This window comes from Acanthochromis polyacanthus, chromosome 13 (assembly GCF_021347895.1).
Source record: "Acanthochromis polyacanthus isolate Apoly-LR-REF ecotype Palm Island chromosome 13, KAUST_Apoly_ChrSc, whole genome shotgun sequence".
NCBI classification, from domain to species: Eukaryota; Metazoa; Chordata; class Actinopteri; family Pomacentridae; genus Acanthochromis; species Acanthochromis polyacanthus.
In genome coordinates, this window is record NC_067125.1 from 3,677,818 (window position 1) to 3,701,580 (window position 23,763).

The window sequence follows — 23,763 nt, forward strand, 5'->3', positions numbered from 1 at the left end:
TTGCAGTCATTTTGTGTCTCTTAGCGGTCGTTTGTCTGCAGTCGTTTTCTCTTTGTGGTCGTTTTGTGTCTTTGAAGTCATTTTGTGTCTCTTTGTGGTCGTTTTGTGTCACTTTGCGGTCATATTGTGTCTCTTTGTGGTTGTTTTGTGTCTTTGTGGTAGTTTTTTTGTCTCTGTGGTTGTTTTGTGTCTCTTCTCGGGAAAATAATGTCATAAGTCGTGTGTTTCAACTTGTATAAATTTTACTTCCGTCAAAGTAACCTTAAATTTACGGTTGTTGAACAGATTCTGATTTATTTTATCTGTTCTAAGGCATCAGAGGAGACGTCTCTTTAATTCATTTTATTAATAAAACGTCTGTAAAGTCTCACACATTTGAAACAGTTTGTTTTTTTAGTCTGTGGCTGCCGGAGACCAAACATCCCACGCTCTGCTCAGTCCTTAAACGCCTCTCAGTCTTTCTTCTTCCTCTTCTTCTTCTGTGTTTCCTCTTCTTCTTCTGTGTTTTTTCTCTTGGCCTTGTCCTCCTCCACCTGCTCCATGTTGTCCCAGACCTCGTCCTCCTCCTCCTTCACCTCCGTCTCCTCCCCGTCCTCCCCCATGTCCCCCGTCCCCCCGTCCTCCAGCCGTCCGGCCAGCAGGAGGCAGTTGAGTCGGGACTTGAGGTAAACTTTGTGCTGCAGCTTCCGGTCCTCCAGGCCGTGGATCCGGAGGAAGCGGTCGAGGCCGCAGGAGGCCAGCAGAGGCCGGGTGGGGTGACACTGCAGCCCCCGAACACCCCCGCCAGCCCCTTGAGGACACCCCGGACCAGCCCCTTCCTCAGGTCCAGCAGGGCGATCTGTCCCTGGGTGTTTCCCACCGCCACCGTGGAGCCGCCGGCCGGCAGCGACAGGGCGGTCAGAGGGAACTCTCCGTACTCCGCCTCCAGGACGGGACGCCGCTGGGGGGACGAGGGGTCGAACACGTGGACCTGAGGGGCAATTAAATAACTTCATTTAAAAATAACAACTTTACAATACAAGTCAACATCTTAAAAACCTTTATTATGAGGTTTAGTCCAAAGATTCTCAACCCTCGTGTCGTCCTGCAGGTCAAACTGACCTTTTCTAAAAAAAAAAAAAATCAGCTTCATATTAGATTTAACTAGTTTTACAAATTCAACACATTTCTTATTTTAGTGTCTAAGATTTTGTGGACTGTTTTTAAGTGTTTGTTTTTTGTGTCCGTTTATGGTTGTTTTGTTTAACTGCAGTTTTTTTTTCTAATTTATACACCTGTTTGTCATTTTTGATGTAAAATCATTCTCTCATGTTTTCTGTTGAGTTGATCTGTTTATGAAATATCTCTTCATCATTTAAGTATCTAATAAATGCAGAACTACAGAGGAACCTTTAAGAAAAGAAAATCAACTGATGAGAACTTTGATCTGACAGTTTAAACTTTCCTCCAGCAGATTGAAATTTAAATCAGACTCTTTCTGATCTTCCCGGAGGGTCTCACCTGGTGGTATCCGGTGCAGGTCAACCACTTTGTCGGGGACTCCGGGATGAAGGCCCACGTCCCGGGACCCAGTGGGGCCTCCGGAGGTCCAGCCAGTCGTCCCGGAGGTTCTTGGCGGAGAACAGCGGGGTCTCCGGCCTCTCCAGGTCCAGATCTTCAGGCCCGTTCTCCTTCCCTCCGGTGGCCACTCTTGTTCCGGCTGCACCGGGGCTCCCTCGTCGCATCCTGGCCTACATTCTTCCCGGCGACAGCTCGGTCACCGGCTCCCCCGCGGCCTCCCTCCAGACCCGGACCGCTTCCGCTCTCCGTGCAGGGACCAGCGAGGAAGCGTGAGCGCCGCCAGGCCGCTGAAGCAGCCCTCCGCCGGGGTCTCCGTAGCTCCGGCTCTCGATGAAGGCTCCCTTCTCGGTGCTGAAGTCTCACGGTTCCGTCCACGGAGCCCACCAGCAGCTCGCTCTCCGCCGGGTCGGACCAGGCCAGGACCCGGACCTCCTGGTCGCGACTCAGGCGGCTCGTGTTGCAGAAGTTGAAGGCCTGGAGGCGGCTCAGACTGACCCCCTTCAGGATCCCGGTCTCTGAGCCGAGCCACACGGAGCACAGCCGGCTCCGTCCCCCATCACCCGGGACCTGGTTCTCTAACCGGACTCTGAACTAGACTAGAACCGCTCCGGGTTCTGGTCTGAAAAACACGCGTGGATCTTCTGTAAACTGCGTCGCGTTTCTAAGACGTCATCAAGCAGCTGGAGAGTTTTAAGTAAACTTATTGAACAGAACAATGAAACAGGAAACACAAATAAAAGCATGAAAATTGTTAAATTAAAATCCAGTGCAAGAGAAAAATGTATATACTTAGAAATTATTTTTTTAAAATATTATGTTCAACATAAAAAATGTTTAGGTAAAAATTATGACAGAAGATGTCAGAATTCTATTTACTAAATTATTTCTTAATAAAAAAATGGAACATTTTGCATTCTCTTTCTCTCTCTCTCTCTCTCTCTCTCTCTCTCTCTCTCTCTCTCTCTCTCTCTATATATATATATATATATATATATATATATATAATGTATGTTTGTGTATATGTGGTGTGTGTGTGTCTGAAACTTATGACAGAAAATGTCATATGTCTTTAATTTACTAAATTATTTTAAAACATGTTTACAGAAAAAAATTTGACTACTGACAAATTTATGATGTAAAATTATAAGTAAGATATTGATATTGGCTTTTTTAAATAAAGGTAAATAAACAGAACATGAACCAAAAACAAGAAATTATGAAATTAAAATCCAGTTCCCTATTAAAAAAATAAAATTCAGAGATTCATTTTTTAAAAAATGAAAAGTGAAAATACAAGATTGAAATGCAATTTTTGAGGTTAATGATCAAATTATGCAACTAAATTTCAATTAATGTATTCAATTAAGTCACATTTAATTACTATTTCAACATTAAAGGTTATATTAAAATGTACATTCACTACAAATAAGGCAGAAGACATATTTTCTCAGTTAATTCATAGACTAATTTGAAAGTATTTTATTTTAAATTTATTTAGAATGTATAAAATAATTTTCATTAGTATTTTATGTATTTTGTGTGTTTTTCATGTATTTTAAAGTTACTTTTGAAGTGAAGCGAAATTACGTTCATGATAAAGTTTAAGTGACGTCAATGCCCAGCGCCCGATTCTCGGCGCATGCGTATATCGCGGAAGCTACACCATTTTGGGTTTCGGGGGTTAACGGCAGCTAGCTGTCGGTGTTAGCTTCCACGGCGCTTCGTTGCTTATTACGTTTCATTTTTCCTGCTTTCATATCAAAGTTGAGTAAACAGAGAGTCGAACCCGCACCTTTCTTCGTTTGAGAAATGGACGGAGAAGACGACGAGTTTATGTCCGGGAGCCGCTCCGGTAAGGAACCGCTTTGTTTCCTATTTAACTCCCGAGCTAACTGGCTAACAACAACTAGCACCTAACAGCGAACTAATATTAACTAACTAACCGGTAACTTAATCAAAATTAGCGGGTGTTTAGTGAAGCTTCAACCGCTAAACTCGACACCCGCACGGTGAGTTACCTGCTCGCTGCTCAGTGCTTCTAACACCGGAGCGGTTTGTGGGTCAGAAGCAGCTTCCAGGAAATGCGTCCCGTTTTAGCTCCATGAAAGGTGAGCAGACGGTGCTACAGTTACATCAAATGGGTGTTTTAGAGGCGAATGTTTTGTTTTTAAACAACTGATCAATCAGGGCCTCCTGACCTGAATCCGCACCAGTCTCTTCCTGTCGGTTAGCATCGTGCTAAGGTGAAGCTTCTTTCTGGTTCTGTTAATGATCATAACACAACGAATGTCATAATAATAAATGAAATTAATTTCAAATGACCCTCTGGGATCTGTAAGCAGTTATATCCTCATGTGCCTGACTAATTTTACCTCATCTGTGTTCCAGTTTAGCCTTTTTCAAACCAATTGAAATAGCTTTAAAGGACTAGTTCAACCAGTTCTACTTGACTAAAATGTTTTTAATGTCTCCAAATGACTTGATTTCATTCTCGAGTCACATTTTAGAGGTACAATCTAAACTAAATGACTACAAAAACGTGCAAAATGACCAAAATTTCCCACAAAACAACCCCAGATTTGATGTCAAATAACCAAAAAGGGATGCAAACAACCACAAATGATTTGTAATGGCCAAAATGTGCCACATAAAGATATTAAACAAACCAGATGTGATGCAAAAAGACGGAAAACGACCATAATGTGGCACTAAATGACTACATAAAGGTGCAAAATTACCAAAGTTCTCCACAAAGCAACCTCAAATTGACATAAAATAGCCAAAAAGGATGCAAACGGCCACAAAATGATACGAAATGGCCAAAGTGTGATGCAAACTGACCCCAAAAACGCATAAAACGACTGAAATTTCCCACAAAAGAAATTGCAAATTGATGTAAAATAATCTAAAAGGGACTCAAACGCTCACAAAAAGATGCAAAATAACCAAAATGTCCCACAAAAAGTTGTGAAACGACATTAACAGTAAGTCTCCATCCAGGCTGCCTCTTCACGAGTTGCAGTTTTTCCACAAGAAACGTATCTGACGTGGTGAATGTGTCAGAAATCAGCTGCAGACCCTCTAAATATAAAGGCTTTAATGCGATGAAAAATGTTCCTGACATGTTTTCTGCAGATGATGGAGGCGGAACTCCGGTTCAGGACGAACATCCTGCGTCTGACGGTGAAGAGATGAGGAGCGACGGCCGTCAGTCTGAGGTAAAACAGCTTTATGATCCGTTTGATCCTGTTTCTGTGCACTCTGGATTAAACAGAAAGTTGTTCAACGTCCTTTGAAATGCAGAAGAATCTCAGACTTTCCTTTTTCTTTTGTGTCCCAATATGTAAAATACAGAATAATCAGCAGGTGTTCAGCACATTTACAGACAAAAATTCATCTAAAGATAAACAATACAGTTTGACGTGTGTAGAGTCAAAGAGGACGAACATTCAAAACAAAACTGTTTGTAGAATTTTAATGGGACACTGTGAGAGTTTTTCTGTTTTTCTTTGGGTGTTTAACAGTGAAAATACAGACTGGTATGATTCTGTTTGTTTATCTTTCTCTTCACAGTGCTGTGCTATACTTTTACTGTCCTTTAATCAAAATGAAAGTTCACACATTCATCCTGTTGATCCAAAATGTTCTTTTCTTATTTGTAAATTCTTCCACTTTTTTCTGTTACTTTTGAAGGAGCTGATTTGATAAATAAATGTCTACAGGACATTAGAATCCTGTCTTTACTCATGATTTAACTCTAAAACTGTACTTTCACACGGAACGTTTGTTTTCCTCATTGATTGAACTGTTGATTATTTTCAAGATGTTTGAGAAAACATCAGAAAATCAATCAGCTGTCGTTTTGCACAACTGTGGAAATGCAGCAGGAATTTACATTCTCTGACATAATTAGTAAAATATTATTTAATGAAAGCACAAAAAATGACTAAAATGTTGCACAAAACAACCACATAAAGATGTAAAGCTAATAAAGCACGGCAAAAAGACAGAAAATAACCAAAATGTGGCACTAATGGCCACAAGAAGGTGCAAAATAACCAAAATTTCCCAAACAAACACCCCCAGATTGACATAAATAACCAGAAATGGATGCAAATGACCACAGAATTATATGAAACGACTAAAATATTCCACATCAAGACATAAAACAATCAAAATGAGATGCAGACCACCACAAAAAGATGGTGAATAACCAAAATTTCCCGTGAAACAACCTCAAATTGACATAAAATAACCAAAAAGGGATGCAATCGGCCATAACATGCTATGAAAAGGCCAAACTGTGACACAAAACAATCAAAACTGATCGATTGATTGATCGGTTGGTTGACTGATTCATGTTTTTGTTTTGACAGGATGAAGGCAGTAATGATGAGGACGCCGCCCACCGGATGGAGACCAGCGGAGCGGCCAGCGGCTCCGACAATGAGGACCGTCGGGGTCCAAACAGCGACTCCGAGGACGAGGCTCCCAGGGGTCGCCGTGACGACAGGAGCGACTCGGAGGCAGAGGCCCCGCGGCCGGCCGACAGCGACGACGACTCTCCGGTCAAACGCAGGATGAGCGCGTCTGACAACGAGGAGGAAGATTCTCCGGTCAAACGCAGGATGAGTGCGTCCGACAACGAGGAGGACGAGGAGGAAGATTCTCCCAAGAAACGCAGGACGAGTGGCTCGGACAACGAGGAGTCGTCACCGATCAAACACGGAGCGTCCGACAACGAGGAGGTGCCGTCTCCCGCCAAACGCAGAGGGAGCAGCTCCGACATGGAGGACGGCGAGGACGGGCACAAGGCGGCCGCAGACAGCGACTCGGACAACGAAGACGCCAAACCCGCGGCGTCTCCAGAGCGCCGGTCCAACGCCGACAGTGACTCTGACACAGAGACGCCGGCCAGACGCAAGGCAGCGGCGATAGACTCTGACGATGACGACAAACAGGAAGGACGAGAAGGGAAGTGGAAGGCTGTGATGCAGTCTGACAGCGAGGAAGAGGAGGAGGGAGGACGGAGAAAGGCCTCAGCAGGAAGTGATGGAGAGCAGCGACAGGAAGACGAGGAGCGACGGCAACGAGACGACAGCGAGGACGAGGACGAGAAACCAGGTAGGAAGTGAGACAAAGAACTTAAAACCAGAGAGGAGGCTCTGTTTAAACCTGTTAGATCTCCATGGTAACAGATGCTGCACAGCTAGATCTCCATAGTGACGGATACTGTACAGCTAGATCTCCATGGTGACAGATGCTGCACAGCTAGATCTCCATGGTAACAGATGCTGCACAGCTAGATCTCCATGGTGACAGATGCTGCACAGCTAGATCTTTGATCCGAAATTTGAAAATGTGGACATCAGAAGTTTCACTGTGGAATTTTTTTTTCCCAATGTTTTCACACTTTAAAACGGTTTTGACCCGCAGGACGACACGAGGGTTAACACAAAAAATATTTCTTCAGTTGTTTGATAAGTTGTTGATAAATCTATGAAATTACATTATGTGCCGCACCAAAAAGGTGTTTTTTAGGAGTTAATGTGTGTGTTTTGTGTGTTTGCAGTGAAGAGGAAGAAGGCGATCCTGTCGGACAGCGAAGACGAAGACGAGGAGAAAGAAGACAAACCAGGTATCCGGAAGAAAACCTGAAGGTTAAAGCAGTTCGATGGTTGATTTTACTGAAAATTGACCGAATGTCGTGCAACAGAAGTCAATTTTTAGGTTTGAATGTTTGTTTTAGCGAAGTTAATTCAGTTTTAGCTTCATATTCAGATGTTTTTTGTTTTTTGGCCACATTCACATATTTAAATCGACTACCGTATTTTCACGACTATAAGGCGCACATAAAAGTCTTAGATTTTCTTCAAATTGTGCGGCGCGCCCTATAGTGCAGTGCGTACTGTGTGTTGTTGTTGTAAGACGGACATAAACCAGGTGGTTTTTTCCACGCATCACCATCGCTGTTGATCTGTGACTCTATGCGTGCCCATCTCACAGCCGATGTGAAAAAACAAGTGAAGCAAATGAACTCTCAGCTTGCTGTCATTCCGGGAGGCCTGACAAAGGAACTCCAACCGCTGGACATCGGTGTGAACCGGCCGTTCAAAGTAAGGCTGCGAGCGGCGTGGGAGCGATGGATGACCGATGGAGACCACAGTTTCACTAAGAGTGGAAGGCAGCGCCGGGCGAGTTACGCCACAATTTGCGAATGGATTGTAGATGCTTGGGCTAACGTGTCTGCTGGCACTGTTGTTCGAGCTTTCGCAAAAGCCGGCATCATTTCCGAGGCGCCGCACGGCACGAAAAGTGACTCTGACAGTGAAGAAAGTGAACCTGGCATGTTTGATGGAGGTTTAGCGCAGCTGTTCAATTCAGAAACAGAGGATGAGGACTTCCATGGGTTTGATTGATGATGATTACCGGTAAAAAAAAAAATGTGAATACCAAACTCAGTTTTGCTCCCGCTCTATTTTTAAATATGCACACTTGTGTGCTTGTTTTATCCGTGTGTTTTACCATGCCCGCGACTATTGATGATTAAAAAAATGTTAGTACTTTGTAATCAATACTTAAATAAAGCACAACCAAACTCAGTTTTGCTCCAGCTCTATTTTTAAATACGCACAATTGTATGCTTGTGTGTGTGTTGTTGTTGTAAGGCCGATGTAGTAGAGGACACCATGAGAACGTTAAAGGGGGAAGTGTGGGATTGTATATAAAACCCTCGCCTTATAATCAGGTGCGCCTTATGTGTGTGTTAAATACAGTAATGGCACACATAACTGAGACTGCGCCTTTTGGTCGTGAAAATACGGTAATCTAAAACACGTCAGTACAATGAATAACAAGATAACTTTTACACGTTTCTGATAAAGTTAACAAAAGTCCGTGTGTTTTGGGCAAAATTTCCCATCATCCTTCAGTGTTTATTAGTAATTATGGAGGTCGACAACAGAAATATGGAGCCGATTGTCCAAATTTAGAAAAACCTAAAAGAGTTTATAGAATTAAACCTTTAGAATATTGTATTTTGACCAATTTAAATACTGTTTTGCATCAGTTTATATTTAGATTAAAACCAGTGTCAGAAAAAGCTCCTCTTGATCCTGTTATGATTTTAAACTGCACACTGTCCACATACTTCTGGTCATCGTCGGTCTCTTTGTTTCCTGTGCAGCGGTTAAAAGGAGTCGGGCGGTTTCAGACGACGAGAACTCGGACAGCGACGACGGTTTGGTGGGTCCAGATAAAAGTCTGGCGGCCAAACTGAAGGAGCTCGGCTCGGACAGCGAGAGCGAAGACGACGAGAGGTTGAAGGCGGCGGAAGGAAACAAGGACGAGAAGGCGCTGTTTGGCAGCGACAGCGAATCAGGAGACGAGGAGGAGTGAGTGGTTCTGACCCCGTTTAACCCTGCAGACCTTAAAACTATAGAAATGTAAAACAAGTAAAATCTAAGTTGTTACACATGTGCAGCTCAAGTCATACAAAGATGCTAATTACACAGCTAAAGTCATTTAAAGATGCTAAGTACGCAGCTAAAGTCATTTAAAGATGCTAAGTACGCAGCTAAAGTAATTTAAAGATGCTAATTACGTAGCTGAAGTCATTTAAAAATGCTAATTACACAGCTAAAGTCATTTAAAGTTGCTAATTACACAGCTAAAGTCATTTAAAGATGCTAATTACACAGCTAAAGTCATTTAAAGATGCTAATTACGCAGCTAAAGTCATTTAAAGATGCTAATTACGCAGCTAAAGTCATTTAAAGATGCTAATTACACAGCTATAGTCATTTAAAGATGCTAAGTACGCAGGTAAAGTCATTTAAAGATGCTAAGTACGCAGCTAAAGTCATTTAAAAATGCTAATTACATAGCTAAAGTCATTTAAAGATGCTAAGTACGCAGCTATAGTCATTTAAAGATGCTAATTACACAGCTAAAGTCATTTAAAGATGCTAATTACACAGCTAAAGTCATTTAAAGATGCTAAGTACGCAGCTAAAGTCATAGAAAGAAGCTTACTACACAGTTTAATCAACAAAATTAACCAAATCTAAGCTTAAAATCTTCATATTTCATCAAGCTTCACTGTATTCTACACTTTTATTGTAAAACCTTCCTCCAGATTCTATTAAAAACGGAGCCCTTATTTTTTCTGGTGTTGGGTAACACCTGTGGAAAATGTGGACTCCGGTTTTCTTTTTTGGTCCAACTTTAAAGATGCTGAACGGGCATTAAGATTATTAGAACTTGAACAAATTTATCGCAAGATTGGCTGTTGTCTTTATGCAGTTGCAGTTTTACTTTTATTTAGTCAAGAAAACGTATCTGTTGCCGTCAACCGTTCTTTTAAATCTGAGCTTTTCCCGTGTTTGTTGCAGGAAAATGATTGCCGACATCTTTGGAGAGTCCGGAGACGAGGAGGAGGAAGAGTTCACGGTAACAAACGCCTCCATGCGTACAGTAGTTTGTTTATTTTTGCAGGAACACAGTTAAAAGTAATCATAAAACAGTTAGCCAACAGCTAATCAGTAAAAACAATAAATAAAAGGCAAAAAAACTAATTTAGAAATACTTCAAATTTATGATTGTGTCTCTAAATATTTTTGTAAAAATATGCAAAAAACCTCAAAATAGTTCAGATTCATCAGAAACCTGTCAAACGTCATGTCTGAGGCTAATGCTAGTAGCTAATACTAGCATTAGCTGCTGCTGCTTCCTAAATAATGTTTGTGGGATGGAATTCCCCTTAGTCGCTACTTTAGCTACATTTTAACCGTAAACAGTTGAATTAAAGTAATTTTTTGTGTCGTCTTCCAGGGGTTCAACCAGGAGGATCTGGAAGGAGACAAGAAGCAGGCGAAGGAGAAGCAGCAGCAGATGGAGGAAGACTCCGACTCTGATGAAGGCATCGATCGCAGCGGCCAAGAGTACGATCACACATCGATAATGTTGATTTCTGTTTGTTTGACGTGTTTAAATCCTGATATAAAAACAGTTAATTTTTGTCTTTTCTTTTTTTAGCACCAGCTTCATGTCTGACTTTGACATCATGCTCGCCAAGAGGAAAGCCATGAACAGCAGGAAGAGGCGGCACAATGACGGAGGGACGTTCATCAGCGACGCCGACGACGTGGTCAGCGCCATGATCGCCAAGATGACCGAGGCAGCGCAGGTCCGACTGTCAAAATAAAAGCCTCGGTAATAATCCTGTGTGGCGTCATCTCACCGACATTGTTTGTTTAACAGGAGGATCGAACTCTGAACAGCCAGAAGAAACCGGCGCTGAAGAAACTCACTCTGCTGCCGCAAGTCGTCATGCACCTGAAAAAGTAAGATCAGCGTTAATCTGCTTCTCACGTGCCTTTATATCAACTAGTTTTGTTAGCTGAGTGTATATATATGTATATATGGTCACAAAAAGAAGCTAATCATACAGCTAAAGTCCTAGGAACAAGCTAACGACACAGTAACACTCATAGAAAGAGATAACTGCAAAGCTGAAGTCCTACAAAGAAGCTAACTGTGTAGCTAAATTAACAGAAGAAAGCTACTTACGCTGCCGAAGTGATGATAGATAGATGCTTTTTTTTAATCCTGAGGGAAATTCAAGACATGGCTGTAGTTACAGAACAACACTAACTGTTGCTGCTAAAGTCATAGAAAAATGCTAATTACTGGGCTAAAGTCATAGGAAGAAGCTAACTATGCAGCTAAATTTACAGGCAGAAGCTAACTGCAGGTGAAGTTACAGAAAGAGGTAAACTTTGCAGCTGAAATCGGACAAAGATGCTAACTAAGCAGCTATGTTACTATGTTCGGCCCTCAGGCAGGACCTGAAAGAAACCTTTATCGACAGCGGAGTGATGTCGGCCATCAAAGAGTGGATCAGTCCTCTTCCAGACAAATCTCTGCCGGCTTTAAGGATCAGGGAGGAAATGCTCAGGATCCTGCAGGAGGTGAGTCCAGATAAATGTGAACCTCAGCGCTGTTTGAAGAGTTCAGTCTTTGATGCTGTGTTTTCTCCTGCAGCTGCCCAGCGTCAGTCAGGAAACCCTGAAGCACAGCGGCATCGGACGGGCCGTCATGTTTCTGTACAAACATCCCAAAGAGTCTCGATCCAACAAAGACCTCGCTCTCAAACTCATCAGTAAGTTATGGTCATTTAAAGAAGCTAACCGTGCAGCTAAAGTCATTGAAAGCTGCGAACTCCACGGCTAAAAGTCATAGAAAGAAGCTAATTATGCAGCTAAACACAAAAAGAAGCTAACTGCACAGCTGAAGGCATTGACAGAACCTCACTGTGTAGCTAAAGTCATAGAAAGAAGCAAACCATGCAGCTAAAACCACATGAAGATGCTAACTACAAAGCTACAGCTATAGGAACAAGCCAACTACACAGTTAAGTTGTGAAAGGAGCTAATTATGCTCGAAAGTCATAGGAAGAAGCTAACTGCACAGCTACATTCACTGAAAGAAGCTAATTATGGCGCTACAATCATTAAAAGAAGCTAACTATGGCGCTACAATCATTAAAAGAAGCTAACTATGAGCTACAATCATTGAAAGAAGCTAACTGCACAGTGAAGTCATGGAAGGAAGCTCATTTTGCAGCTAAAATCGGAGAAAGAAGCTTTTTTTCTGTGTTTCTAACAGTACGTAGAAGACATTTCTGAGTTTTCTGTCCTTCATGTTGTTCTCTTTCTATAGAGGTCTTTAGATTACAGTTAAAAATGAACCTACAGTGAAGAAAAATGAGACTAAAACATCCAGAAACTGCTGCTTGGAGTTCAGAAGGTTAAATTATGTAAATTGCATATTTCCTGCCCTGACGTCTGTCTTGTTTTTAGATGAATGGTCGCGGCCGATCTTCGGTTTGACGTCCAACTACAAAGGAATGACGAGAGAAGAGCGACAGCAGAGAGATCTGGACCAGCAGATGCCTCAGAGACGACGACTCAGGTCAGAAAATCAGACTAAATCCGACACTTGAACCGAGGTTACAGTAATATTAAATCCAGGTTTAGACAACAGAATGTGAATAAGGGATTCATTTTAAGGCGTCTTCTCCCTCCTCAACATAATCAGTCGCTCTTTTTATTGTCCCCTGGATTCTGTTTTCATCTTCTCTCCTTGTCATCAGATGTTCTGTTCTGTCCTTCAGCCTCTTCTGTCCTCTTGTTCCTTGTTTGTCCCAAAACACACACTGCTGGTATTAGTATTATTTAAAGGTTAATTCAAGTTTAACTCACATTAGAGCTGCAGCAGACAGAAAACTAATCATAAAAAGTGACTAAATTTCCCCACTTCCAGCTTCTCAAGGGGAGTAAAATAGGATTTGTTTATTGTCACTGCGGCAACAAAATTAACAGTGATATAGCATATTGTTGTAAGAAAAGCTTATTTAGCTTATTAAAAACTGATGTTGCACATATAAATATTGCACATTCATAAATATTTCTGAAAATGTAACGACTGAAAGTAGTGATTTTAAACTGCTTGCTATTGTTTTATACAGTTAAAAGCTGCATATCTTCAGATTTTAGCCTGTTAGTCAAACAAAAAACACATTTAAAGGCATATTTCATAGAAAGAAGCTAAGTACGCTGCTAAAGTCATAGAAAGAAGCTAATTATGCAGCTAAAGTCACAGAAAGAAGCTAATTACGCAGCTAAAGTCGTAGAAAGAAGCTAATTATGCAGCTAAAGTCACAGAAAGAAGCTAATTACGCAGCTAAAGTCACAGAAAGAAGCTAATTACGCAGCTAAAGTCACAGAAAGAAGCTAATTACGCAGCTAAAGTCACAGAAAGAAGCTATCTACACAGCTAAAGTCACAGAAAGAAGCTAATTACGCAGCTAAAGTCACAGAAAGAAGCTATCTACACAGCTAAAGTCACAGAAAGAAGCTAATTACGCAGCTAAAGTCACAGAAAGAAGCTAATTACGCAGCTAAGGTCACAGAAAGAAGCTAATTACGCAGCTAAAGTCACAGAAAGAAGCTAATTACGCAGCTAAGGTCACAGAAAGAAGCTAATTACGCAGCTAAAGTCGTAGAAAGAAGCTAATTATGCAGCTAAAGTCACAGAAAGAAGCTAATTACGCAGCTAAAGTCACAGAAAGAAGCTAATTACGCAGCTAAAGTCACAGAAAGAAGCTATCTACACAGCTAAAGTCACAGAAAGAAGCTAATTACGCAGCTAAAGTCACAGAAAGAAGCTATCTACACAGCTAAAGTCACAGAAAGAAGCTAATTACGCAGCTAAAGTCACAGAAAGAAGCTAATTACGCAGCTAAGGTCACAGAAAGAAGCTAATTACGCAGCTAAAGTCATAGAAAGAAGCTAATTACGCAGCTAAAGTCACAGAAAGAAGCTAATTACGCAGCTAAAGTCACAGAAAGAAGCTAATTACACAGCTAAAGTCACAGAAAGAAGCTAATTACGCAGCTAAAGTCACAGAAAGAAGCTAATTACGCAGCTAAAGTCACAGAAAGAAGCTAATTACGCAGCTAAGGTCACAGAAAGAAGCTAATTACGCAGCTAAGGTTACAGAAAGAAGCTAATTACGCTGCTAAAGTCACAGAAAGAAGCTAATTACGCAGCTAAAGTCACAGAAAGAAGCTAATTACGCAGCTAAAGTCACAGAAAGAAGCTAATTACGCAGCTAAAGTCACAGAAAGAAGCTAATTACGCAGCTAAAGTCACAGAAAGAAGCTAATTACGCAGCTAAAGTCACAGAAAGAAGCTAGCTACGCAACTAAAGTCACAGAAAGAAGCTAATTACGCAGCTAAAGTCACAGAAAGAAGCTAATTACGCAGCTAAAGTCACAGAAAGAAGCTAATTACGCAGCTAAAGTCACAGAAAGAAGCTAGCTACACAGCTAAAGTCACAGAAAGAAGCTAATTGCGCAGCTAAAGTCACAGAAAGAAGCTAATTGCGCAGCTAAAGTCACAGAAAGAAGCTAATTACACAGCTAAGGTCACAGAAAGAAGCTAATTACGCAGCTAAGGTCACAGAAAGAAGCTAATTACGCTGCTAAGGTCACAGAAAGAAGCTAATTACGCTGCTAAAGTCACAGAAAGAAGCTAATTACGCAGCTAAAGTCACAGAAAGAAGCTAATTACGCTGCTAAAGTCACAGAAAGAAGCTAATTACGCAGCTAAAGTCACAGAAAGAAGCTAATTACGCAGCTAAAGTCACAGAAAGAAGCTAATTACGCTGCTAAAGTCACAGAAGGAAGCTAGCTACGCAGCTAAAGTCACAGAAAGAAGCTAATTGCGCAGCTAAAGTCACAGAAAGAAGCTAATTACACAGCTAAGGTCACAGAAAGAAGCTAATTACGCAGCTAAGGTCACAGAAAGAAGCTAATTACGCTGCTAAAGTCACAGAAAGAAGCTAACTACACAGCTAAAGTCACAGAAAGAAGCTAATTACGCAGCTAAAGTCACAGAAAGAAGCTAATTACGCTGCTAGAGTCACAGAAAGAAACTAGCTACACAGCTAAAGTCATAGATATGTATTATTATTGTATTTTTGGTGAATAAAGTCGTTTTCAAACAGAGCCGGACCTCATGTTTAAAGTTTCCACATTGACGCCATCAGTAAAGATGATTTTTGCCAAACAAACTGCCACCACTGCAGATAGCAAAAGTATTTTCAAAGGTACAAATTCTTTGTTTTCTGCTGCTCAGAATTTGGCCTCTGTGTGACACAAAACAATAAAATCTCCCTTCGACCTCAAACGTTGCATCAGGAGACCTTCTAAGATGGAGACAGATAAACCGATTTAGATCTGGTGAAAGTTTTCAGCTTAAAATCTCTAAAGCACTTTGTTAAATGTCCGTTCCAGGATGCTAATTTCAGACTGAAAACATGTAATTCATGTAAAAATGCATTTTTTTTAGCACAGAAAGCTGCATTAATGTCATTCTTTACTAAAGTGTGAGTTTTGGGACGGTTTTTCTTCTTCCTCTTCATCGTCAGTCAGCCTCAGAAGGTGGAGAGGACGGAGGAGCCCGACGTCTTCTCTCCACCCACCAGGTCCAGTCAACAACCTGCATGTTTGCACTGTAACTACGACTGACGGGGACTTTAGTAAAAAACAAACCTTTAACGTCTTCCTGCAGCTGTTTGAGCCTAACTTTACTGTAAAAGCTCTCAGAACCTTTAATTAGTGGCTTCAGCTGAAACTGGTGAAATACAAAAGTAGACTTTTTGGTGGAAGTATTTGGACAGAAAAGGATATTTTGTGTGGAATAAACCTTTTAAAACCGTAAATATTTGACCAAAAGTAGTATTTAGGGTGGAATAAACATTTAGAGCTAAATGTTTGGATTCAAAGTAGTTTTTAAGGTTTATTTTGCCCAAAATACTAAATATTGGAGTGGAAAGTGGTATTTTAGGTCAAACAACACTTTAAAAATTAAGTATTTGATATGAATAAACTCTTAAAACTGTAAATATTTGGACCAAAAAGTGTATTTTAGATGAACTAAAGCTTAAACTGTCCACAGTGGAACAGAAAGAAACACTTTGTGTGGACATACCTTTAATAACTACAAATGTTTGGACAGGAAGTAGTGTTTTAGGTGTAATAAACCTGAAACATTTCAGTCAAAAGTAGCGTTTTGAAGGGGAATAAACATTTAAACTGAAACGTATGTGGACAGAAAAATGTTTGTTGGATGGACAAGGACTTTCCAACTGCAAGTATTTGAACAGAAAATAGTATTTTAGTTTGTGATACACATTTAAAACTGCAAATATTTGATCATAAAGTAGTATTTTCCATGTGATAAACCTTTAAAACTGCAAGAATTTGGGCATAAAGTAGCGTTTCAGGCGGAGTAAACCATGAAAACGACAAATATTTGGACAGGAAGTAGTATTTTGGGCAGAATAAACCTTCAAATCTACAAATTTCTGAACAGGAAGTAATATTTTGGGTGTGATAAATCTTTAAAACTACAATTTTTGCGGCATCAAGTAGTAGTTTGGGTGGACTACATCTTTCCAATTGTGAAGTTTTTAGACAGGAAGTAGTATTTTGGGTGGAGTAAACCTGGAAAACAACAAATATTTGGACAGGAAGTAGTATTTTGGGCAGAATAAACCTTCAAATCTACAAATTTCTGAACAGGAAGTAATATTTTGGGTGTGATAAATCTTTAAAACTACAATTTTTGCGGCATCAAGTAGTAGTTTGGGTGGACTACATCTTTCCAGTTGTGAAGTTTTTAGACAGGAAGTAGTATTTTGGGCGGAGTAAACCTGGAAAACGACAAATATTTGGACAGGAAGTAGTATTTTGGGTGGAGTAAACCTTTAAAACTACCGATGTGGTTGATGAGACGCTTGTTTCCCCGGTAACAGGCAGCAGGGGGCGCTGCTGCAGAGCGGGGTTAAAGCGTAGGACGGTAAACGGAGCGAAGGACTGAACGGCCGTCCACATTAAGGAACGTTTCTGAGCCTCTCTTCTAATCCTGGAGTTGGTTTTGTGCTTCTTAACGTGAATGGATCTGAAAGTGTAAAAGTTTGTGGATCTTCAGGTGAGACTGGAGGACCTGCTTTACCTGCAGACGCCTGTAGATGGAGACTAACCGGCAGTGGTGCTCAGATAACAGCATGAGCTCCTGGACTGATCAAAGATCTCCTCGTTAAGCCAACCGTCTGTTTCTGCTTCTTCTTCTGCAGCTCTGGAGGTCAGACGCCTCGCAGGGATCTGGAGAAACAGCTGACCGGAGAGGAAAAGTGAGTTTACATCCACATTTCAGAGTTTGTTTTTTAACCACAGGACTTTAAGAACACGTCACATTTTGGTTTTTTTAGCTGCAGCTTTAATCAGATTAGAAGTAAAGCAACTTTTGTTCATGTTGGAAGACGGACAGAAATAAAAATATGAGCAGAAATTAGATAAAAAACTGTAAAATCAACACGTTTATAAACAAAACAAACAGGATAGCAACACTTCAGGTTGATTTCTGATGTTAATAGGACAAATTTAAAGGTTAAACATGGACTTGCTGAGATTTTGCTTCAAAATATTTTTATTCTTGAGTAACTTTGACATTTCTCACATCTTTTTTTTTATTCACTTTATAGAGCAAATACAGGATTTAAAGAGATTTTGTGGGTTAAGTTTTATTTATTTTGTAGGAATTTCATATTGTAGCTCCTTAGTTTTTCATTTAAATTACTGTAAATGTAGTCGACTGTGTTGGTCAGAAGGAAAAACAGTATTTTGTCTTGATTCAGCGTCTTTTTGTGGTAATTTTACATCTTTTTTCCTCTTTGTGAGTTTTTTTGTGATGATTTCTTTTCGTTTTCTAGCGATTTTACACTTTAATGACACTTTTGTGTTAGTTTTGTCTCCATTTTGCATCTTTTTTTGCTGTTTGTGTCTTTTTGTGTTCATTTCATATTTCTTTGGTGATTTTTTTTTTCATTTTTGAGTCCTTTACTGTTATTTTTGTCTTGATTCTGCATCTTATTTTGAGAATTTTACGTTTTTATGATGATTTCACGTGTTTGTGATGATTTTAGGTTTTGTTGTGATTTTACATCTTTATTTGGCATTTTTCAGCCCTTTTGTGTTATTTTGTCGTGATTTTGCATCTTTTTGAGGCAATTTCACGTTTTTATGATGAATGTGTTTTTCTAATAATTTCTTATCTTTTTATGACGATTTTATGTTTTTCCTGATTTTTCTTATTTGGCATATTTGAGTCCTTTTTAGTTGATTTTGTTCCATTTTTGTTTGGATTTTTGCATCTTTTTTGTGATAATTTCACGTTTTTTGAGTGTTCCACGTATTTTTGTAGTGACTTCACAGCTCTATTTTGCTTTGAGTCCTTTTTTGTTGATTTTTTTTCTTGTTTTTGTTTCAATTTTGCATCTTTTTGCAGTTTTTTCACGTTTTCGCTGTGATTTCACATCTTTTTCTGGTGATTTTTAGCTTTTTGTTGGTGTTTTACGTCTTAATTTGACATTTCTGAATCCTTTCCGTCTTGATTTTTGCATCTTTTTCTGGTGATTTCACTGTTTTTCGTTTTGTTTTGACCTTCTTTTCTGGCTTTTTTTCTCATCTTTTTGCACTTCATGCTGAAACAATGAGAACAATGTGGGATCTGAGCAGCTTCACATTTTCATTTGATTTCTGAGAACAAATTTCTTGGTGCTTAGAACAAGAACTAGAGAGGAATGAAACACAGAGCCGTTAGTTTAGTCTGTTCTTACATCCTCTCTGTCCACATTCTGTATAATAATAATGATAATAACGTGCTTGGTCCCTGCAGAGCTCTGCGGCCCGGTGATCCGGGTTTCTGTGCTCGAGCTCGGGTCCCGATGCCCTCCAACAAGGACTACGTGGTCCGACCCAAGTGGAACGTGGAGGGAGACTCCAGCCGGGTGAGTCCAGAGATCTGAGTGTGAAAGTCTCGATTTAAAGCTTCTGAAGCTTCAAAACCAACTGCAGGAGCTGCACCCCCTCACATCGTCTGATTTAATGAAGGTTTGAGGGGAAATTATCATCTGGTCTGCTCGTCGTGTCACGTTAGTTTGTTTAAATCATTTACAGATGATTCTGTTGCTGAATAAATAAAACAATCTTTTAAAATTATTCATGAATTAATATCATAATCTTTACTTTATTCACTTTGAGTACTAATAAATCATCTAACGGGTAAAAAACTTTCTGATCGCACTGGAACAGACATTAATAAATGAATTTGTTTGAGTCTGAAAATGTTTTTTAACGGGTTTGACTCACATTTCAGTCAAGCTCATTAAAAATACTAAAATGTTAAAGTTTAATTCAGGAGATTATAAGAACCCTGAGGGATTAAAAACCTTTTGATTCCTGTAAAACAAGAGCCAGATCATGCTGGGGTTGTGCTTTCCTGTAAAGCTCTGCTCCCAGCCGTCGGTCAGTTACCTGCCGACAGGTGAGTCCAGGAGCTGAGCTGTGATTGGTCCTCTGTAGAGCGGCTATAAAAAGGCCATCAGCCTGCTGGAGAAGCACAAGCGTCGCTTCGCCGAGCAGAAGAAAATGCGACGACCGCAGGGAGCCGTGAAGATCAGCATCGAAGGGAACAGGATGCCGCTGTAGCCGCCGCTGCTCGCCTGTAGGGGGCAGTAAGTCCGACTGCATGGAGTGAAGCAGCTCAGAGTGGAGCGTCTGTCTGCGGAGAACGTCTTTGATGTTCTGATAGTACAAAATACTAGAAAACAACCGTCTGGAGATGCAGTAAATCCTCCTCCATGAAGCTTCGGTTGTTTTTGTGGTTCGGCTGATTTTAAAAACTGCAGTTTGTGTTTCTGTTGAAGTGGAAACAAGAACTGCAGAAACTTCATGACGGAGGATCAGGAAAAAACTAACGAGTGATTTCTGAAGGCTTTTTTTTTAAAATGCCAAACAAAAACCTCAACTGCAGGTAATTCTGCTGTAATATTTAAACATTTGACCATAAAGCAGGATTTTAGGTGTGACAAACCTTTAAAACTACAAGTATTTGGATGGAAACTAATATTTTGGGCAGAATAAACCTTCAAGACTACAAATATTTCGGCAAAGTAGCATTGTAGGTGTGATAAACCTTCAAAACTGCACGTGTTTGGGAATAAAGCAGTATTTTGGGTGGAATAACCATTTGAAAGTACAAATATTTGAGGGAAGTTGGTATTTTTAGTGGATCAAACATTGGAAATGATAAATATTTGGGCATAAAGTGGTAATTTGGCGAGAAGACAACTTTAAATCCACTGCTAAAGCCTCAAAAGTGGTTTTAACTACGGAGCAGACGAACTATTGACCTGTCATCTTGTGTAAACATCTTTAAACCCACATCAGAAGACGGTAAATTAAACATGTAAGGAGATGATGTCCTAGTTGGCATCTGTAGGGTCCAGTCTTGTCTGGATTTGGATTTAAAAGTAGAACATATAAACACTCCGTCACTGCTTCATTTTATTTATTAAAACCAGAAATTTTTCTCTGTTTCCCCTCTGGTGGCTGTGAATGAGGTTTTTGTGAATTCTCCGGATGCTAACTGTCCCTGCATGTGTGCTAAAGAGTGGCTAAACGCTAAAATGTTGGAAAGTCAAATCCTAAATGTTGTGCAACGTCTTCAGCAGCATTTCAGCGTTTCATCGCTCTTTTAGAAGGTAAAGATGTTCTGCTGAGCATCTTTGTCTTCATATTTTAAATAAATGTTGTTTTTCTGTGTTTTTCCTCCAGGGTCCAGTGAAAAAAGGTTTATCTCGAGTGGATAAACAGATGCGTAGATTTGCTGACATCCGCCGCCTCACGAAGACGGGTCACGCCGTTAAAATCAGCGTGGAAGGAAACAGGATGCCGCTCTGATTTTTCTTTTTTTTCTTTTTTTTTTTTAAACCCTCCATAGGATTTATTCTTTTTTTTTTTCTTTTTAGCGTTTTGCTCCTGAACAACAGCTGCTTCCTCCTCAGGTTCAGCTCTGCCTTACTGAAGGACTGAGCCCAAAACTCTTCAGTCAGAATGTCAAAATAAAAGAAACCTTGCTGGTCTCTGGACACAAAGCTGCAAGAACGCTCCAAAATGATCGAGAGAACAAACATCAGCTCATGTTAGCCGTTAGCTACATTAGCTGTCGCTCCAAAACAGCTGTATCTAAAATGTTAACTGATATTAGCATTGAATTAGGTTATTTAATGCTAACAGTCTCCAAGTACAGAATGCTAGCTAATGTTAGCAGACAGTTGATAGAACTGATGTTTTTTGTCTTTGACGTAAAGCTAATATCAACTAAGAGAGCTAATGGTCCGTAATTCTGGCTAATTTTAGCTGTCACTTGGAGGTAAAACTAAAATGAGCTGATTTAGTTGTTATGCCAAAGCTAACGAAGATAGCTATTTTTAACCATCAGCTTTATCTATCTTTAATACCAGAATCCTGGCTAACGTTGGCAGTTGACTGGAAGTGAAATTTCTGTAATGCAGTCCTTAGTCATAATTTGTGTTAGCTTTACCTCATAGCCAACTAAGATGGCTAGTGTTAGGCTACTGTTAGCACTTGGTTCTATTGCCAAGTCCAGAATTTTAGCTAATGTTAGCATTCGCTTAGAGGTATAACTTGTATCGGTCAACTTCGATGTAACGCTAGCACCAGCTAAGATAGTTAATGTGAGCATATCATGAAAGTTAGCTAATGAAATCAGTCATTTGGAGGTAAAACTGATTAGCTTTATGTCAAAGCTAACAAATAAGACTAATGTTAGCCATTAGGTGGTAAAATTACTCTGTTGTCTTTAATGTGAGCTGATGTTAGCTTTATGTCAAAGCTATGTATGATAGCTACTGTTAGCTGTGTTAGCTTTAAGGTAAAGTAAATGTAGCTCTTTCATACTTTAAGACTGTTATGATCTAGCTACATCAGCTTATAACTTTATCTCTAAACACATAGGTTCCAAACACAAGCTAATGTTAGCAGTTGTTAGCAGATACAGACCAACTAGATCCTTACTGTTGCTAATGTTAACGCAATGCTAATGTTAAATGTCTGTAACATTAGCTAATGTCAGTTAGGAGAGATGACTTTCTTTCATATCTTGAGCATCTGGTACTTCTACTTTAAGTAGTTAGCTACATCAGTATAATGTCAAACAGCTAGCAATAGCGGACGTTAGCAGTTAGCCACATTATCTCTGGGATGGCAACAGGATCCAATAAGATAACTAATGCTAGCGTTGTTACCTTTACCTGAAGCTGACTCAGTTCGCATCTGTTACCCTTCAGCTTTTCAGCTTTTTACAGCTTTTATCTCTGAGGCTAATGCTAGCCGTTGGCTACATCAGCTTTATCATGAAGGTCTGGAGTCTCATTTTAGCCATCATTTGTCTATAGCATTAGCTTGTGTTAGCAAACAGCTGATCTGAGGGCTGTTTTGGTGAGTTTCTTGTCCAGAGGATCATCAGGTTTCAACGTTGGATTGGTAAAGTCCCTCCTGCCCTCTTTGTCTCTGGATGTAAAGGTGTTTGTATTCTGGTCCATTTGTCCCTTCTCTGCTCCCATAGCAGCTGTACAGGAAACCATGGACTCTCTGCAGGACTGGGTTCACACGCTGACACAAGGACTCTGTTTGACCCGGATCAGGTCTCTGGTCCGGAGTCGATGTGGACTCTGTGAACTGGCCTGTCTGTGTGCACTGTTCTGGATCAGATGATACTTTTCTTAATAAAGACTCGACAGAAACTCCCCTCAGTTCTTTGTCCTTCTTCAGGTGCTAACAGGAGGTTCAAGTCCAAGTCAAGGCAGAGTCCTAAAGAGTCAGAGCCAAGACCAAGTCCAGTCCAAAAGAGACCAAGTCAGCGTATACGTCAAGCGAAGTCCAAACTGGTGTAGACTCAAGTCAGATTACAAAAAGGGTTCGAGTCCAAGTTAACACAGAGCCTGAGTCCAAAAGAGGTCCAGTCAAGAGTCAAGACAGAGTCCAAAGGGAGTTCAGCCTGAGTCAAGACCAAGTCCAGTCCAAAAGTGTCAACAGAGAGTGTAACCTAAAAGAGGTCCAATCAGAGTCGAGCTAGAACCCAATAGAGAGTCAAAAGTCGAGTCAGAGCCAAGACTTAGTTAAAAAGTAATCAAGTCAAGGTCCAGAATAAGTCCAGTCTAAAAGAGTTCAAGTACAGTTCAGGTCAAATCTGAGACGAGTCCAAGTCCAAAAGAAGTTGAATCCAAGTTAGGACGAACCCGATAAGAAGTTGAATTGAAGACAAGAGTCTAAAAGGGGTCTAGTCTAGACCAAGTCCAACCCAAAAAGGATCCAGTCCAAGACTGGACAGATTTCAGGTCAAAGACTAGAGTCAAATAGAGAAAGAGTTGAGTCATGGTTAAGATGGAGTCCAGTCCAAACAGGGTCAAGACAGAGTCACAACCAAGTCCAAACGGCATCAAACTAGTCAAGTCTGAGTACAAAATGGGGTTGAGTCAGAGTCCAGGTTCAGTTCTAAAGGAATCAAGTCCAAACCGAGTCAGAAGTCAAAAAGGTCAGTTCAGAGTCCAAGTCTAAAAGGGGTCAAAGTCATATTTTTTTTTTTTTTTTTAAAAAGAGGTAAATTATTACGACTCAATGTTTGCGTTTCCTTTAAAGATGGAACAGAAACAGGTTTAAAGAAGCCCTTCAGAGTAAAACAGCTGATTAAAGACAAACCCTTCAAAATA

At 40.4% G+C, this 23,763-nt stretch overlaps 2 protein-coding genes across 30 annotated transcripts; one reads left to right on the top strand and one right to left on the bottom strand.

The window, feature by feature from the left end:
- Window positions 1-327: 327 nt before the first annotated feature.
- Window positions 328-3,153, bottom strand: wdr74 (WD repeat domain 74). The gene is given in 6 exon segments (XM_051958229.1): window positions 328-784; window positions 787-970; window positions 1,501-1,563; window positions 1,566-1,917; window positions 1,919-2,151; window positions 3,148-3,153. Coding segments are annotated over 6 exon segments (1,170 nt in total). The 3' UTR covers window positions 328-452.
- Window positions 3,154-3,200: 47 nt separating this feature from the next.
- LOC110950909 (interacts with SUPT6H, CTD assembly factor 1) lies at window positions 3,201-22,806 on the top strand. Of its 29 annotated transcripts, XM_051957820.1 has the most exons (16): window positions 3,201-3,412; window positions 4,696-4,778; window positions 5,937-6,684; window positions 7,133-7,198; window positions 8,747-8,954; window positions 9,954-10,011; window positions 10,393-10,502; window positions 10,597-10,747; window positions 10,822-10,904; window positions 11,402-11,531; window positions 11,605-11,722; window positions 12,423-12,534; window positions 15,556-15,612; window positions 17,266-17,322; window positions 18,867-18,978; window positions 20,807-22,806. In XM_051957820.1, the coding sequence occupies exons 1-16, from the start codon at window positions 3,370-3,372 to the stop codon at window positions 20,930-20,932; spliced, it is 2,262 nt and encodes a 753-aa protein (XP_051813780.1). In that variant the 5' UTR covers window positions 3,201-3,369; the 3' UTR covers window positions 20,933-22,806. The 29 variants fall into 29 exon arrangements, 1 of the variants encoding a protein (XP_051813780.1); XR_007945801.1 differs by lacking the exon at window positions 20,807-22,806 and having other exon boundaries at window positions 3,202-3,412; window positions 12,423-14,581; window positions 14,613-17,322; XR_007945809.1 differs by lacking the exon at window positions 20,807-22,806 and having other exon boundaries at window positions 3,202-3,412; window positions 12,423-14,581; window positions 14,892-17,322.
- The last annotated feature ends 957 nt before the right edge of the window (window positions 22,807-23,763 follow it).